An 18,312-nucleotide genomic window follows, 5' to 3' on the forward strand; every position below is an offset into this window, starting at 1 on the left:
ACTGATCACTATTACTGAGAAATGACCAATCTACTAAAATATAACAATGATAATTACAAATGAATAAGTCACTGACTTAAACATAAATGCAGCAAAAACACTAGAAAAAATATCATAATATTAATGTTGATATACTTGAAATATTTGTGAGCATAGACACTATAATCAGTACTTAACTGCTGTTGACCCACCTTTCATCCTAACATTATTGTCATCATTATATTATTTATCTAAAATCAGCACACATTTTTTTCACATTGTCCATTTAACATGCACATTAAAAATAATGTCATTATTTAGTAAAATTATGCAACCTTTAAAGAGCACTCTACAAATTGGTTAATTTCAAAATTAACAATGACAAAAGATTAAGAAAAAGGAATCCTTAAAGGACACCAAAAGAGGCCATTCCCAAGGACAATGCTAATACATTTCATTACATTTTGGAATCCAACAAAACATTTCCAACAGGTCTTCAGCAAAATGGACCTTCATTAATCAAAATCAAAGTTAAAATCAGACTAAGACTTAACGCTACATAAATGACATTGTCAATAGAATTCATAGCAGAATATGTTGTGTTAAAAAATCAGATTCATAATTATTCTACAGATAAGCATTTGTTTTGTGAAGCCATGTGTGACATATTAAAATGCATGGAATCAGAACCAGATGGATCTAGCTTGTGCTTGCAGCTTGAAGCAGCTGCTAGTGGGTCATACAATCAATATAAAACAACATACAAACATGTTTTATATCTCAATATATATAGCACTGCTTCTGGCATTTGATTTTTTTCTCTAGAATCTGCAGCATGTGACATTTACAAACAGCACGCTGTTATATTATAGTGCTTGCAATACAGTAAAGCCCAATTGTCCTGAACCATGTGAATTAATTAGCTTAAGTAATATACAATTTTATTTCAATTCCCTGGCCTTAATAAACGTTAATGCACTTTTGTGCAGCACTTAATTAATCCATTTTACCATATCCAAAATAAGAGACGTCAGATGATTATTTCAATAAAGAACTAATTATTTATGTCTGTAAATATGAATTTTATATCTAAATGCAAAGTCCTTCAATAAGGCCAAAAATGACAATGATATTTCTTGTAAAACAAATTAAAGACAAGTGACTAGATTCCAGTAAGTCAGATAACATTTATATCATTCATTAAATTCACAAAAAGCAGGAATCACCAACTTGAACATTATGAATAAAGCCTGTATATCATGATTCAGATATTTTACAAATATGATACCAATCTATCTTTATGCTATATACAGATATTAAACAAGTTACTAATGCATGGAGCTTCCATTGATGAAACTTTTCCCAAAGGTCACAATAACAACATAAACAACAACATTCTCAACACTGGAACAAAAATATAACACTCATTTGCATGATCCAGCAAATACCAGCACAGCATGCCACTGACAGAATTAACTCTGTCTTTTATTCCTATTCAAAAAAATATAAATCCAAATCAATATCTGTACAGAAATACAACATACACAATATTAAGAATCATAAGGCTTAATATATTGAATAAACCAGGAAAATATTTATAAATTTCCAGCATGTAACACAGTGTAACAAGTTACTGACATAATTTAACGAGGTTTTTCTATGACTAAATGAATACAGTAGGAGGCTTGTTCTTCGTAATTCCTTCTTATGAAATGCGCACATTTTCCCAGGGTCTCCAAACCACGTGTTTATGATGAGTTCCATAATTTTGTCAGATTTTCTCTTTTTTCATAAACCGACAAACGGAACTTCTCAAAGCAAATATGTGTTAAATCATTATTAGAAGCATGTGTGTTAAGAAATTGTAATAAAGATCTAGATATTGTATCATGACAAAATGTTTCAATTTAAAATGATTAAATGAGAACATAAACAAATTAACAGTGCCCAAAAAGAATGTAGAATTCTTATATATCTTTATAGAAAAAAAAAACAACATTTGTTTCTAATACATCACACCCTCAACAAACATCTTTTTACTTATTTGTTTGTTTTCATTTATATATACTTAAGACATATTGTGAAAAAACAAACCAAGATTAAGACTTTAAATAGATAACAACAACATTATGGTGTTTTCCTTTCAATTGGACACACTTTAACTTGATCAAATTTTTACAATAGAATTACATGTTTGCATATGATTTTCATTGATTTTGCATGAAAAGCAAGCACAGAAATACAGAAATACTTCAAGGTTGTTATCAAAATGGCACCAAATGTTTCATATGCCCTCAAGATGTGGTATTTTGTTGCCTCTGTTTTATGAAACAATATCTTTTGTTAATTAAGAATAAGTATACACAGAGGGGCACCTGTCTCGTCAAAATAGTTTTGACTTCTGTTATACATTCTGCTGTGGTTTTTGAATAAAGCTATTCAAGCTGATACTCAAAACTTAATAACTTTGGTATCTCCTTTAATTGTACAATAAAAATGTGTTTACACTTTTAAATATGCAGTATTAGTCTATAAAGCTACAGTCTCACTTACAACCCGGCAGAGCCCCGGCAGAGCCCCGGTAGACGTCCGGGGTGATCCGGGAACGACCGGTGTACGACCGGGAACGACCGGGGTACATCCGTAACTCTGCCGGCAACGTCCTGGATGATCCGGGATGATCCGGGAACATCCGGCATTCGACCCCGGATGGAATAAAATATTTAATATCACCGGGGTGGTCCGGGATGATCCGGGAAGGTATAGCTTTGCCGGCATCATCCTTAGCTCTGCCGGGAACGACCGGGGTGATACCGGGAAAGCACCGTAGCTCTGCCGGCACAAACCGGGGATGATCCGGGGAATGATATAGCCGGTAGAGCTACGGTAGAGCCACGGTAGAGCCCCGGTATATGCCGGCAGAGCCCCGGTAACTACAGGCAGAGCCCCGGAGGATAAAGGTAGAGCTACGGTTGATCCCGGTAGAGCCCCGGTAGAGCCCCGGCAAAGCCCGGATCATTTCAAAAAAATAAGGACAATTTGTGATGATTGAACTTGTTTGTATTAAAAGCCTTCCCATTTCCCTTCTATCCAGTATGGCATAAGGATTTTTAATAAAATCATCATAAATTACTATTCTGGAACAATAGATATTATATTAAATAAAAATTATGTATCAAAGTTATCATTTTCGGGCGTTTTCAATCCACCTGGGTTCTACCGGGGCTCTGCCTGGATCGTCCTGGGCTCTGCCGGGGCTCTGCCTGGATCGACCGGGGCTCTGCCTGGGTCAACCGGGGCTCTTCCGGCGTCATCCGGGAACGACCGGGGAAGCACCGGCATGAACCGTAGCTTCACCTGGGCTCTGCCTGGATGATCCGGAGCGCATCCTGGGTGGTTAGTAGGGAACTACCGTAGTGCTGCCGGGGTAAGTGTGACCGCAACAATAATTTCATCCCGGATCATCCCGGTAACTTACCGGGATGGTCCTGGGCTCTGCCGGGAGTAAGTGAGACCGAGGCTTAAAGTATCATCATGAAACAGATCCAGGATTAATTCTTCTATCAAAAGTTTCATTTCAAGGTCATAATATTTACAAAATCGAACCTTAAATCTGCAACAAATCTAACATAAAAGAATTTCTTTAGTAATTGATACTAATTGCAAAAACAAGTATCTGAAATTTAAATCTTTACATTATCAGCTAAAATGGGTAGTAGCAAAAGTTCCTCAACAAAATGCAGGATTACCTTAAATAATGAGCAGATAATTGACAATTAGTTACACAATTGTAATGGATTTTGCTTCAACTATAATAAATTAGAATTTTTTGTTCTCACAGAAAAACGAAACACAAAATCAAGGGAGATTGAGAGGAAACAAAGAGGAGAAGCTATCTTATAGACAATTAGTTCTATCAACTGGACAGTGTCCCTGGACAATTCACTAATTAAACAAACAGATAAGCTAGTGTTTATCATGCAACTAGAGATATAATGCTTGCAGACTTTGTTCTTCCATTGCAATCACTAAGGCAACTCTTAACATGTTTCTCAGTCTTTTTTATATTAATCACTTTATTTAAGAAATTGACTTGCCCTGTCTCCTCCATAGACAAAATGAACAGTTCATTGCTAAAATTATAATATCCTCAGTAAGACTGTATTATGGAGTGGGTTATTTTCATTCTCTATTCAGTCATAGCATGCAAGTCATTGTTACCATTACTGCTCAAAGTTACAAAAATTTGATGTTAAAATATAAAGCTTTTTAGCATTCATCTAAACATTATACTTTGAATAGTGTCAAGTAAAAATTTTAACTAATGCTTAGTATAATTTACACCAATATTTGATCCAAAACCTTCTTTGAGTCACTTTATCTCAAATTGATTAAATATAATGGATATAGAATATATCATATGTGTGGCTCAAAATGTCTTAGGCCATCTTGATGATTATAATTTACATCCTAAATTGTCACAGATTATAACAGATTATAACATTCTGTCCATACAGTCAATTTCCTTAGTTTGTCTTTTTCCTTAAATTACTGGAAGTTCAAAAGACTGCTTTGAGGCATTAATAGTCATGATGTTTGCAATACTGTTTTCTACAGACATACACGCCTGGGACAAAGGGAGGGAATTCAATCAAGCATACATATACTCAGTCTGGTATATAACAGAAATAATGATTTTCTACCTTTAGTGACTTCTCAACAATGGAAGCATGTTTCTTTTTTTTATTCATACTACTAACAGGAAGTTTAGCTTTGGAACAGCCATATCAAGCTTTTATAATTTAAAGCTATTATCAGTCTTATAACAGCCATTATGGGACTGTTTTCAGGTTTTGCTTCAAACATAAGGGTCATTTAGCTCCAATAACAGCCCATTCTACTTCTGAAACAGCTTTTTATCTTTTCAAATCATCTAACATTAGCATAGTTATGAAATGCAGTCAAGATAGTAATCACAAATCTCAGAACTCAACTGACCTTCTTCATTAAGAGTCTGGAGTTTTGTGAAACTGTTATCTTCTGATGGCAATTATGAATATTGATTTCACAAATCACAAAATGTTGACAGTTAAATGCGATTTTTGTACTCCAAAACCAAAAAGAATCTGTACAGAATATTAGAATATGGAGAATGTGTCTGGGGACACAACAAACATTCCACAGCAATCAATATAATGCTGCAGGGAAAAACCCTAAATAACAATCACTAAAAACCCCTGATATTAGAGCTAACTAATATTGAACTACCAGTATAACATCCTGGTCATGGCCATCAATAATTTAATATTTAACCAGAGAAAAGGGAACAGCATGAAAAAACTCTTTAAAAAGGACAAACTTCTCTAATTAAAGTGAACAGCCATTGTGAATAATTGGACAATAAAACATGCACAGATTTTCCTGTTCAGGCACTTTTAGTGTTCCAGGATGCACAACATAAAATCTAAGTTTCCACAAAGAGGAATCATATCAAAACATGTCTTTATAATTTGATAAATTTCAAACTTCTTTTCATAAACTAGAGGTAGTGGAGGACTAAGAGAAACCATACATCAACATCTAATAGGTTAAGATTATTTATTAAAGTCTACTTGTTTCAATCAACAATTATCTTCATCAGGACTTCTTTCTTTCTTTTCATAAAATATAATAAATAAATGGTTTCTCACTATCATTTGGGCAATTCAGCTTTGAAAATAGCATGTATTCATTAAGTGATAAAAAAATATGTCAATATGGTTCTGGTGTCAGTAAAACAGATCTTACTACTGGTAATCAATATCATATGCAAAACATTTTTCTATTACACTAACTGCTAATAGGATCTCACACACACACAATCATTTATTTAGAAGCAGCTCTGGAATTTTCAGACAATTGGAAAATTAATCAAAACAAATTCCTAGTGATTTCTTTGTCTGGTGGTGTCAGGACACTGTGGCACAGCATGTGCTGTCAAATCCAATGGAATGTCTTTCAAGCAATTTTCTATCCTGTCAATTACACTGGAATGCTTTCTAGGCAATATTTTCTGCTTGTTTTTGAAAACAAGCTATCTTTAAAAAACAATTTGTGCAGTACTGAAAACAGTCAATGTAATAATAAAAACTCTAAACAGAATAATTATGGAAGAACTGCCATATGAGTCTTGAAAAACCAAATGTTGTTGACATGTCTGCAACTTTCTCTATTTACCAAAAGTGACAGTAATTTTGGTTTTTAAGCAAGCTACAACAATGACCTTGTATTTTATGCTGAACTCTACCCATTTGCATATAAAAATGTTTTTGTAAAAAACTTAACATTAAACATTAAAATGTCTGCATGGTACCACTTAAAGCTACATTGATTTTGAGTTCAAAACATTCCCTAGGGTCCATAAAATTATGAACAGCAATTGACAAAATCAATACATGGACTTATACCAAACAAACTGCAGTGCACTTGCAGATATTACAATAGTGCAGAATAATATAACAATCTAAAACAGACATTGAAAAGTTCTGTTGACCTATTTCTAAATCCATACTTGAAAAAATAAGATATGATCTGGACAGATTTTGATCTGGACAGATACAAGCCAAGTCATAACATTGAAACTGAAAAGGTCTAAAGACACAATATGTGTTCCACTTCGAGTCGCAACATTTGACTGTCCAAGTTTAGCTGACCACTGTGAGGCACTGCTCTACCCTTTCAATTGTATCATTAATTTGTATAATGATATCATTTTTATAAGTACATGTAACATAATTATTATATACACTGAAAATGGGGAAAATAATAATCTAGATTAAAATCCTAATAATATTCACAACTTAATTCTAAATTTACACTGATGAGCCTATGATTTGTCCCATAATTAAATTCATAATGGTTATAGTTAAATGTGTTATGTTAAATGTCTTGCCATTATGATTATGTTTAATAATAATTATCTTATCACAGCCATTATCATTTTAATAGCCATTTATCATATTGTAATCTTTTATACAGTCATCTCTCTCTACCATACATTGGTGTAAAAAGCTATGAAACACCTTGATGGTAATTCATAACATGAGCCGCGTCACGACAAAACCAACATAATGCGTCTGCGACCACCATGGATCCAGACCAGCCTGCGCATCCCCGCAGTCTGATCAGGATCCATGCTGTTAGCTATCAGTTTCTTTACTTGTTATAGAGTTTGTAAGCGAACAGCATGGATCCTAATCAGACTGCGCGGATGCGCAGGCTGGTCTGGATCCATGCTGGTCGCAAACCCATTATGTTGGTTTTGTCATGACACGGCTCACATATTTCTACATTCCATTGTCATTTTATTGTTAAAAAACAGTCTTTATTGTTGACTGTTAACCTTTAGACAGAGAACAATTTTAACACTGTAACATTACTGTGCATCTTGCTATATAATTGTACATCTAACTATATAATTGTACATGAACAATCTTGGTAAAATCAAAATAATGTCACTTAAAACTCTCAATCAAATTTATACCAACTGTATAAACAAGAATATTTTGATGCTTTCAAAGTAGATTAATTTTTTTTAAATTCAAATCTTTTTATGATAATTGATGACAGAATAACAAACAAGGAACATCGCAATGCGATGCAACCAGGTTTTCAGCAAAATATTTAACAGAAGCTTTGTCATGAAGGGGCATTTGTTTTTAATTGAACTTTTAGGAGGAATTATGGCTTTTTTAATATTCCTCAAACAAAAATGATTGAGAAATTTTATGTTGTCTATTCGCCTTTTTTTCCCAAATATTTTAGAAAGGTAAACAGTACTTTATTTTTGCTTAATTTTTGCATTTTTGCGTCTCTTGTCATTTTCTTTTGTCAACAATATTGGCGTGTGGTGTTTTGTGCGATATCAAGAAAAGTATGTTCACAATTTTAAAAAAATACTTGAATGATGTCTTGGAAGAAACATGGGAATTTAGTTGAGCGCCAGGGCACTTGATGACAAAGCTTCTGTGAAAGTTTGGTCAAAATCCATTGAGAAATGTAGGAGAAGTTGCGCAATGTAGAAATTGTTCACTATATATTCTGGTATAAGGAAAAAATATAAAAAGGGCCATAATTCGGTCAAATATTATCCAATCACAAACCCCGACAATATGTGCCAGGCACTTGATAACAAAGCTTCTAAGAAAGTTTGGTCAAAATCCGTTGAGAAATGTAGGAGGAGTTGAGCACAGAAGAAATTGTTCTCTATATATTCTGTATAAGGAAAAATATACAAAGGGCCATAATTCGGTCAAATATTATCCAATCACAAAACCCCGACAATATGTGCCAGGCACTTGATAACAAAGCTTCTAAGAAAGTTTGGTCAAAATCCGTTGAGAAATGTAGGAGGAGTTGCGCACAGAAGAAATTGTTCACTATATATTCTATATAAGGAAAAAAAACAAAGGGCCATAATTAGGTCAAATATATACCAATTGCAAACCCTGGCAATATGTGACAGGGCACTTGATGACAAAGCTTCTGAGAAAGTTTGGTCAAAATCCGTTGAGAAATGTAGGAGGAGTTGCGCACAGAAGAAATTGTTCACTATATATTTTATATAAGGAAAAAAAACAAAGGGCCATAATTAGGTCAAATATTATCTAATCGCAAAACCCCGACAATATGCGCCAGGGCACTTGATGACAAAGCTTCTGTGAAAGTTTGGTCAAAATCCGTTGAGAAATGTAGGAGGAGTTGCGCACAGAAGAAATTGTTTACGCCCGCCCGCCCGCCGCCCGCCGACATACCTCAATCTAATAACCAGTTGGTATCCAATCACAAAACCCCGACAATATGTGCCAGGCACTTAATAACAAAGCTTCTAAGAAAGTTTGGTCAAAATCCGTTGAGAAATGTAGGAGGAGTTGCGCACAGAAGAAATTGTTCACTATATATTCTATATAAGGAAAAAAAACAAAGGGCCATAATTAGGTCAAATATATACCAATTGCAAACCCCTGGCAATATGTGACAGGGCACTTGATGACAAAGCTTCTGAGAAAGTTTGGTCAAAATCCGTTGAGAAATGTAGGAGGAGTTGCGCACAGAAGAAATTGTTCACTATATATTTTTATATAAGGAAAAAAAACAAAAGGGCCATAATTAGGTCAAATATTATCTAATCGCAAAACCCCGACAATATGCGCCAGGGCACTTGATGACAAAGCTTCTGTGAAAGTTTGGTCAAAATCCGTTGAGAAATGTAGGAGGAGTTGCGCACAGAAGAAATTGTTTACGCCCGCCCGCCCGCCCGCCCGCCGACATACCTCAATCTAATAACCAGTTGGTATCCAATCACAAAACCCCGACAATATGTGCCAGGCACTTGATAACAAAGCTTCTAAGAAAGTTTGGTCAAAATCCGTTGAGAAATGTAGGAGGAGTTGCGCACAGAAGAAATTGTTCACTATATATTCTATATAAGGAAAAAAAACAAAGGCCATAATTAGGTCAAATATATACCAATTTGCAAACCCCTGGCAATATGTGACAGGGCACTTGATGACAAAGCTTCTGAGAAAGTTTGGTCAAAATCCGTTGAGAAATTGTAGGAGGAGTTGCGCACAGAAGAAATTGTTCACTATATATTTTATATAAGGAAAAAAAACAAAGGGCCATAATTAGGTCAAATATTATCTAATCGCAAAACCCCGACAATATGCGCCAGGGCACTTGATGACAAAGCTTCTGTGAAAGTTTGGTCAAAATCCGTTGAGAAATGTAGGAGGAGTTGCGCACAGAAGAAATTGTTTACGCCCGCCCGCCCGCCGACATACCTCAATCTAATAACCAGTTTTTTCCTTCGGAAAACCTGGTTAAAAACAAATATAAATTAAAGGTTGTGTGTCAGCTTTCCAGTTTTTTATTGGGAGAGAAGGACTTATTTAGATATGAGGCCCACAGGGAAGACTGGGCTTGCCCAACTGTGTTGCCTCATTAAATAAAGTCGTTACTTACTTACTTACTTACTTACTAGATAACCCAACATGAGCATTATTTCAATCGTACCGAGTTGAGAGGGCACCTGAGTAGAATCACCAACCTCTTGTAAGCAAGCATAATAGTTTCCTAACATGAAAGCATTGTATGTCTCTAACTGTATCTGAAATGGGTACAGCTGTTCCATGGAGCCCCCATTCCAATATTATGTCCTATCAATCAGATATCAAGATTATATATAAATTACAACAAATAAAACATACCGCTGGTAAATGTCCTGTATTATTTTTGTCGTTGTTTATTCGCATGTTTTGAAAGAATGAGAAACAACAGCAGCAGCGTTCCCAAAAACTTTCACTTTTCTCCGAATCTGAGCTAGAGTTGACAGCACACACTGATGAAAATATGCCCTCATCAGTAAGGTAGACAAGATGGGGCAGGCCTATAGCGGGCTGTTTCACTACAGACATCAGCTTTACAGTAATGCATGTGACTAGAACACAGTCTCATACTAACATTTACACTAATAATCGACAACTATCATAACAATTTTTAAATATCTTTAACTCTCATTTTCTTTCAACTGTGAATTTTTTAACAGACCTTATTTCATTGTCTGTAAAAAAACTTTCATTCCAAAATATCATTATATTTCACTTTGTATCTCATATTGCCAGATATGCATATATTTATTTATTCACATGTTATATCACAATACAGTATTATAAATTCAACAGTAACATTAACTGTAATCACCTCCACTGCCCTAATTCAGTGTGCTTATAGATAAACCAGACGGACACTTCAGTCTACAAGAGACAGCTATCATTCCTCATCTTATCACATTTCTATAATGGTACCCAATTTTACCATTGATTTTAAAAAGATTGACACTGTTAACCTAAATGTAATAATATCCAATTTGAAAGTCAAATAGTTAAACTTCCCAAAGCAAGTTTTACAATTATTCATTCATGAGACAGTGTGTCCTATTGGTGTCAAATCCACACACCTGTAAACACTGGTAAATAATAGCTATCCAATAATGACAATTAATTCACTTCTTTTTTACACCACTGTTTTGTCACATATCCAAATAATGAAATGCAAATGACCGATCCTTAACAAGGTCGCTTGTCAATTATATCATTACATTAATCAGTTGTAAAGAAAACCATCCATTTTCTTTTTCCAATAAAACAGGTAGCATCCTTGATTAGATCTGTCACTCAAACTGCAGTAACATATTCAGATACAAACACAGTTAATGAAAACAGAACAAAGCCAAATATAAGAAAACCGTAAACAATGGACCAATATGACCTACACTGAAATTGCTGTCTAAACTGCAGAAAAATGACCAAAGATGTATTGACCTTTTAACAATCCCTATAATTAGCGCATTCACATCAATACTTCCCTCGATAGTTTATGTTTTCTTACGTAACAGCTGTAGAGGTATCAACAGTCTGTTGACAGCACATCACTTTTTACCAATACCAAAGTACTGTTTAACCTTAATACTACTATAACAATTAGAATGTTTTCAGTATTTGATTATCAAATACAATATTTGATTACAAATTAATCTCCTTCCATTTACTTCTCATTCATTTGTACAAAATGTCCAGAAATTATTATAAAAAAATGTCCTGTGAACTCAACAATTGGTAAAGTCCAAATTCCATAGAAATTGGAGACATTTTATTGGGTGATCTCCTGAAAGTACAACAGTAATCTTTGTGTCCAATCATGGGTAAGCCTGGGAGATCTGCCTCTCTCCTGTCACTGATAGAACCAAGACAAAGCATTCATGTTAAATCAATACAAACATTATGTGACATATTCCATTATATATTACCTCAGCCATTTATTGTCAAATACTTACCTAATTTATGTTATATGTTTTCAATTTTTCTACAAAAGTCGTCAAAACAAACTATTAATGGGATTATTAATCAGAACACTTGTTACTTATAGTTCTTTTTATGCCAAAACAAAACATAACTTATCAATTGTTGTAAACAAAATTTCAACAAAAAAATAGACCTGCAGCCAGACTTTGAACTTGCAAACATAATGCCTAATTTTCTTACTGCTGAGCATGTCTGAATTTCTAGAAACATTTGAAAACAAATCCTCAACTTTGAAAGCAGCCAGAAGCTGTTTTGAAAAAAAAGAACAAACACATAATGTGACATATCAGTATTTTCCTAATTCTAGGGATTGGTGAAAAATTATTTCATATCTATATCTAAAATAAGGGAAGTAATGTCATCATAAATATAATTCCAAAACACAACAGTTACCTCCCATAACACTTATTGGTGTAGCATTGGCTGTTACAAGCATAACAAGGGTGCCATAGTCACAAAATACGCCCGTTTACGAAAGCTTTAGATGGAGATGGGGGCATTATGGATAAGTGTTATCTAGCAAGCAAATTTTTATTCTTGGCACTGTGTTGTTAAATGAACCTTAAAACAAATCAGTAGGGAAGATATGCACAGGATGTGTGACCTTGACCTTGGTCGCAGGGACCTGAATTTTATGCACGGCACTCAGCCTCACAATGATGAACATTTGTGCCAAATTATATTGAAATCCCTCTATGCATGTAGAAGTTTTGCTCCAGACAAGCGTTTTTCTATGAGCTCTAACTGTGACCTTCACCTTTGACCTAGAGACTTGGTTCATATGCATGGCACTACGTCTCATGGTGGTGAACAATTCCATAAAGTAACATTATAATTCCTCCATGCATGTAGAAAATATGCTCATGACAACATCTGAATATTCAATCATCTCCAGTGACCTTGACCTTGGAAATATTAACTTAATTAAATGTGTTACACCTGTAGTCATGATAGTTACCATTTGTGCTACAATCCATTAATAAATTATGAATAAATGGTCCCTATACACATTCCCAATTTTTTATTTGAACTTTGACCTCTATGTGTAGCCTTGATTTTGGTCGTAGAGATCTGAATTTTGCGTGCTACACTCAGCCTCACAATGGTGAACATTTGTGCCAAGTTATATTGAAATCCCCCTATGAATGTAGAAGTTTTGCTCCGGATAAGCGTTTTTCAATGAGCTCTAAGTGTGACCATGACCTTTGACCTGGAGACCTGGATCATACATGGAGCAATACATATCATGGTGGTGAACATTTCCATAAAGTATTATAAAAATTCTTCCATACATGTAGGAGATATGCTCCAGACAAAATCTGGATATTTCATCATCTTTAGTGACCTTGACCTTGCATATATTGACCTAAAGTACATGTGTCACAGCCGTAGTCATGATAATGACCATTTGTGTTACAATTCCTCAATAAATGATGATTAAATCGTCCCTATACACATCTTCATATTTTTATCTAAACTTTGACCTCTATGTGTGACCTTGACCTTGGCTGCAGGGACCTGAATTTTGTGCGCGACACTCCGCCTCACAATGGTGAACATTTGTGCCAAGTTATATTGAAATCCCTCTATGCATGTGGAAGTTTTGCTCCGGACAAGCGTTTTTCAATGAGCTCTAAGTGTGACCTTGACCTTTGACCTAGAGACCTAGTTCATGTGCGTGACATGGTTTCTCATTATGGTGAACATTTCTATGAAATTTCATTATAATCCCTCCATGCATGTAGGAGATATGCTCCGGACAAAATCTGGATATTTCATCATCTTTAGTGACCTTGACCTTGTATATATTGACCTAAATTATATGTATCACAGCCATAGTCTTGATAATGACCATTTGTGTTACAATCCCTCAATAAATGATGACTAAATGGTCCATATACACATCTTCATATTTTTATCTGAACTTTGACCTCTATGTGTGACCTTGACCTTGGCCGCAAGGACCTGAATCTTGCGCGCGACACTCCGCCTCACAATGGTGAACATTTGTGCCAAGTAATATTGAAATCCCTCATACATGTGGAAGTTTTGCTCCAGACAAGCATTTTTCAATGAGCTCTAAGTGTGACCTTGACCTTTGACCTAGAGACCTGGTTCATGTGCGCGACACTGCTCCTCATAGTGGTGAACATTTCTATGAAGTTTCATTAAAATCCCTCCATACATGTAGGAGATATGCTCCGGACAAAATTGGACGCCGCCCGCCAACCCGCCCGACCGCCAGGGGCGTTCCCATAATACGTCCCGTTTTTCAAACGGGCATATAAAAATAGTGAATTCTTTTGCACTGTGATAAAATGAAATCATTTCTTGTTAATTAATGTTAAATTAATATACACAATTTCAAATAATATCTTTAAACAAGATGGCCATGATGAGGAGTCATTGCTCATCCGAGTAGATGGTTCATATGAACAAGATGCATTTTTAATTGGTAGAACATCAATTTTACAAATTTTAGTGAGCAGGGGTTGGTGTATTCAAAGAATAAATTTGTTGAATTGATAACATTTCATATTACACTGTAGCCTCGATAACTCGCTCTTCACTATAACCGCTAATCTCAGTAGAGCGCTCATAGACCTTGGCTCCCAAAAAAAAAAAAAAAAAAAAAAAACTCCCCCCCCCCCAAAAAAAAATTTTTTTTTTAAGTAGACTTAGATTTATAGCGCGCTATAACGCTTGCTCAATTTGATAGCCAAGTACAATAAACAATTGTTATTAGGACATTTATGATCGCCAAAGGTGTGAAAAACATGCCCAGGTAAGCGTTTATCCGCTCTTTTGTTGTTTTACCTGTCCATCAGTCATGCATCAAATTGTTTCCAAAATCTCAAATTCATATCATAACTGTTACATTGGCATTCAGTGGTGAGTATAAATAAACTAAAATTCACACACATATACTTGACATGTAAACCTCGCTGAATTAAATAACCCACAAGCCCAAAATCAATTTAAAATCCTGCACTGTAATTAGAGCGGCCATGACAGGTGGTAATTGGCGTTTGATTTACTAGGGGACAACAACTAAAGCTGGACTGTAAATTACAGTGTCATTTACAGTCAGCTTTAGTTGTGTCCCCTAGTTAATAAAACGTCATTACAGTAATGGCTACCTGTTTTACACTACATTCATTATTTATAATTTTTCTTTCGAAAGTTTTTCCTTTCTTTTAAATATAATTAGTATTATTGTGATATAATATATGTTTACATCATTGAATGGTTTTAGAAAAAGATAATGTCGATATTCATTGAACAGTAAGTAAAAAAATCAGCGTTAAATATATATGCAGTGGGTGGGGTAATGCGGTAATTTCGCAATGAGCGTTCTAATGAGAGCCTCGTTAGAACGCGGTGTTGAGACATTGGACCCCAACATGAGCGTTTTAATGAGGCTGAAGTGTATTTAGTTTTAGTTTTTATTTTTAACTTTGGCGGCAATCTTGATCAGCAGACCAGAATCATTTGAACAAATTCAATTTTATAGTGGACAATCCAACAACCATTTATGTATAGTTTCATCAAAATTGACCCACTAGTTAAGAATTGTTTAAAAGATTTTCTATTTTAAGCTCTGGCAGCCATTTTGTTTAGCAGACCAGTACCATTTGAGAATTTTATTAATAAAAGACTATCCAAGGATCATTTCTGTAGAGATTCATCAAAATTTATCAATTAATAAAGGAGTAGATGTTGTTTAAAGGAGATGTTGTTTAAAGGATTTTCTACATTTAGCTCTGGTAGCCATTTTGTTCTGCAGACCGGATACTTTTGAGCAATTTTGGATGGGACTATCAAAGGATCATTCCTGTATAGTTTCATCACTATTGGTGTAGGGGTTTAGGAGCAGATGTTGTTTAATTAAAATATAAATGACAGAAGACAGACACCTGACACAGGGGTAATGGGTATCACAATAGCTCACCTTGAGCACGTTCTGCTCAGGTGAGCTAAAAAACATAATCTCAGAATAATTTTATTATGTAACAACAGTTTTCATGTAAACTTAAGCCTATTGCTTAGGCTTAAAAACATTTTATGTCACTTACCGGTAAACTAGTATGCAACCATTAGAGCTAAAATATTTGTCTTACTTTTCTGATAATTTATCAGGTCTCATGAAATTCTCAAGAACTTTCATTATTTTTCATGAAAAATTACTAAATAAAGCTGTATTTATGCTTCCATTGTTTTCTTTCAATTTCCTTTAAATATTTATCACTGCAAAACTTGATTCTTGTGATTAAATCTTACCTTATACTGACTTCCACTGCAACTGCTGGACACTAAAGATGTTGTAAAACTTGCTCTGAAAAATATCAGAAATAGCAGAGATAAAACTTGCATACTTAACCTTAATCAGACACTTCCAACAATAAGTAACCTGGAGACATACACATTTTATGGCTTACCAGCTTACCTTATACATTTGTTGTCATACCTTTGGTACAGTACCCAATGGGCTATTATGAACCAGTAATTTATTTACCAATAAAATATGCAGCTTTCTGAGGACGCACCCCAGACATGTCACCAGTCATGCCCTTTAAGGCTTAATTTTGAAGCACAAAGTTTCCATGGAGTATTAGCCAAAGCCAAATGAAGGTCAAATGAATTTTGTGCCCAAAGTAGGTCACTATATAGCTGTCATTCTCAGTGCTAAGGGCTTACACACCCTGGCACACTTTCTGTGTCATCTGTGCTACATTTTAGTGTCACTCTCATTGGCTTTAATCATGACACTGGCAGCTAAATTCATAAAACTACTGTAAAGCTCAAGCGATTTTTGCACTTTCTGCTTTGAGTGGAAAATTGCTGTAAACATACTATGGTCAGTCACAGAAGAAAATCATTGCAGACTGGTTAAAAAAATCCCCTCAATCCCCGGTGGAAAATCACAGAGATTTGCTGTGATAAATATTGCATAATAATGTTCACGTACATGTACAATGTTGTTAGGAAAAAATCATAACACTTATCTATTGTTTTAATAACAGCCGTAACATCATCTGTATATGTATAAAAATTGGTTGATTGAAGTTCCATTTGCGTAAAAAATGTAAAAAAATATCACAATCAAAATGCACTTACGATAAATAATAAATTATGTCAATAATTGTCACAATAATTATCCAACAATTTTTTATTTTTTATACTTTTGAGCAATAATTAAAAATGTTTCATCGTTTCTTGACAAAACAAGATGACAGTTTTTTTTTCTGATATATAAAAAAGGGTGGAAGTCAATAGAGTGTGATTCGGCAGGTGTGTAAACATCAAAGACAGATTCTTTTGAAGAGCCGACCAGTGAGTCATTTGTCAGAGGTAATCTTGTGTGTAAATTTTGTGTATATCATTTAACAATGGAAACATTATATTTCATTTATTTATGGATGCTACTGTATGCGCGAGTGTTTTTGTGTAATTTAGGGCTTAGGAATTTCTACAATCGGCAGTGAATTACGGTTAATCTTACAATAATGATTAAATATTTTAACATTTTTAAAATGGGCATGCAAATATCTGCCAGGCTTCGCGAAAGTTGCCGGACCGTCAGACATGTCCGGCAAAAATTAGGCCGGTCCGATTTTTTTTCCGGAGTTCGGGACCTTATGTCCGGTACGAATACCGGGATATATCCAAGACCGATCAAGACCGAGTTTTCTCCCTTGATTAAAAAAATGTAAAACGAGTTTTGATTCGCCGTTTCATTATAAGTGTCCAATACATACGACTGTCAATAACCAAAATGACGGTGTTACTACATTATTACGCTGGCGCGACGCCCGGCAAAAATCGTAAACTATCCAATGAAGAAAAAAAAGCGAAACAAAAGGAATACGAGTCCAGGCGCCCGCCAAGAAAATTTGTGGGTACCCGGTAAATGGAAAAATGGCTGCTTTGATCATGAATGTTTTGATTTCCAGACAGAGTCCATCCACAGGTGCTTGAAACAAACTTTTTAAAGTTTTATATGGGCTATATACTATATATCTTTATATACATATATAGACTGGTTATGTAAAATATTTGATTGGAAGTGGCTAGCCGTACGGGCCCGTACATCAATTGAAATAGTTTACAAAATTTTGATAATAATCATTTTTTGTTTCATTAAGTTTAATTTTTAAATTGAAAAAAAAAACATCTTTCATACAAATCATAAGCATGAAAATTAAGGACGTTATAACATGCAACTTTGACACTTAATTTTATTAAGATAGATTATACAACGCTTACTCATATTCATTTTTTTTTTGCAAAATTGCGGAGCATCTTTATTAAAGTGAACACACTAGGACAAATGCGGAGATTTGATTAAAATCGTCGTTTAAAGACACAAAATAACATATGCATTTACGACTTCCATATAATTTTGAAAAGTGCCGTACGGCTAGCCAATACA

At 34.7% G+C, this 18,312-nt stretch overlaps 1 protein-coding gene across 5 annotated transcripts in view; it reads right to left on the reverse strand.

Moving 5' to 3' along the window:
• LOC132713405 (focal adhesion kinase 1-like) overlaps positions 1 to 10,924 on the reverse strand; it is a 68,706-nt gene extending 57,782 nt beyond the window's left edge. For 2 of the 5 annotated variants that reach the window (XM_060696010.1, XM_060696001.1), the window contains exon 1: positions 10,227 to 10,917. In XM_060696010.1, the coding sequence (XP_060551993.1) occupies positions 10,227 to 10,433 (207 nt within the window). In that variant the 5' untranslated portion in view covers positions 10,434 to 10,917. Of the gene's footprint in view, positions 1 to 10,226 lie in introns of all 5 variants that reach the window. The other 3 variants (XM_060695995.1, XM_060696018.1, XM_060696025.1) reach the window with 3 other exon arrangements.
• Positions 10,925 to 18,312: the final 7,388 nt, after the last annotated feature.

Source organism: Ruditapes philippinarum, unplaced genomic scaffold, assembly GCF_026571515.1.
Source record: "Ruditapes philippinarum isolate M1 unplaced genomic scaffold, ASM2657151v2 ctg2449_1_1_1_1, whole genome shotgun sequence".
NCBI lineage: Eukaryota > Metazoa > Mollusca > Bivalvia > Venerida > Veneridae > Ruditapes > Ruditapes philippinarum.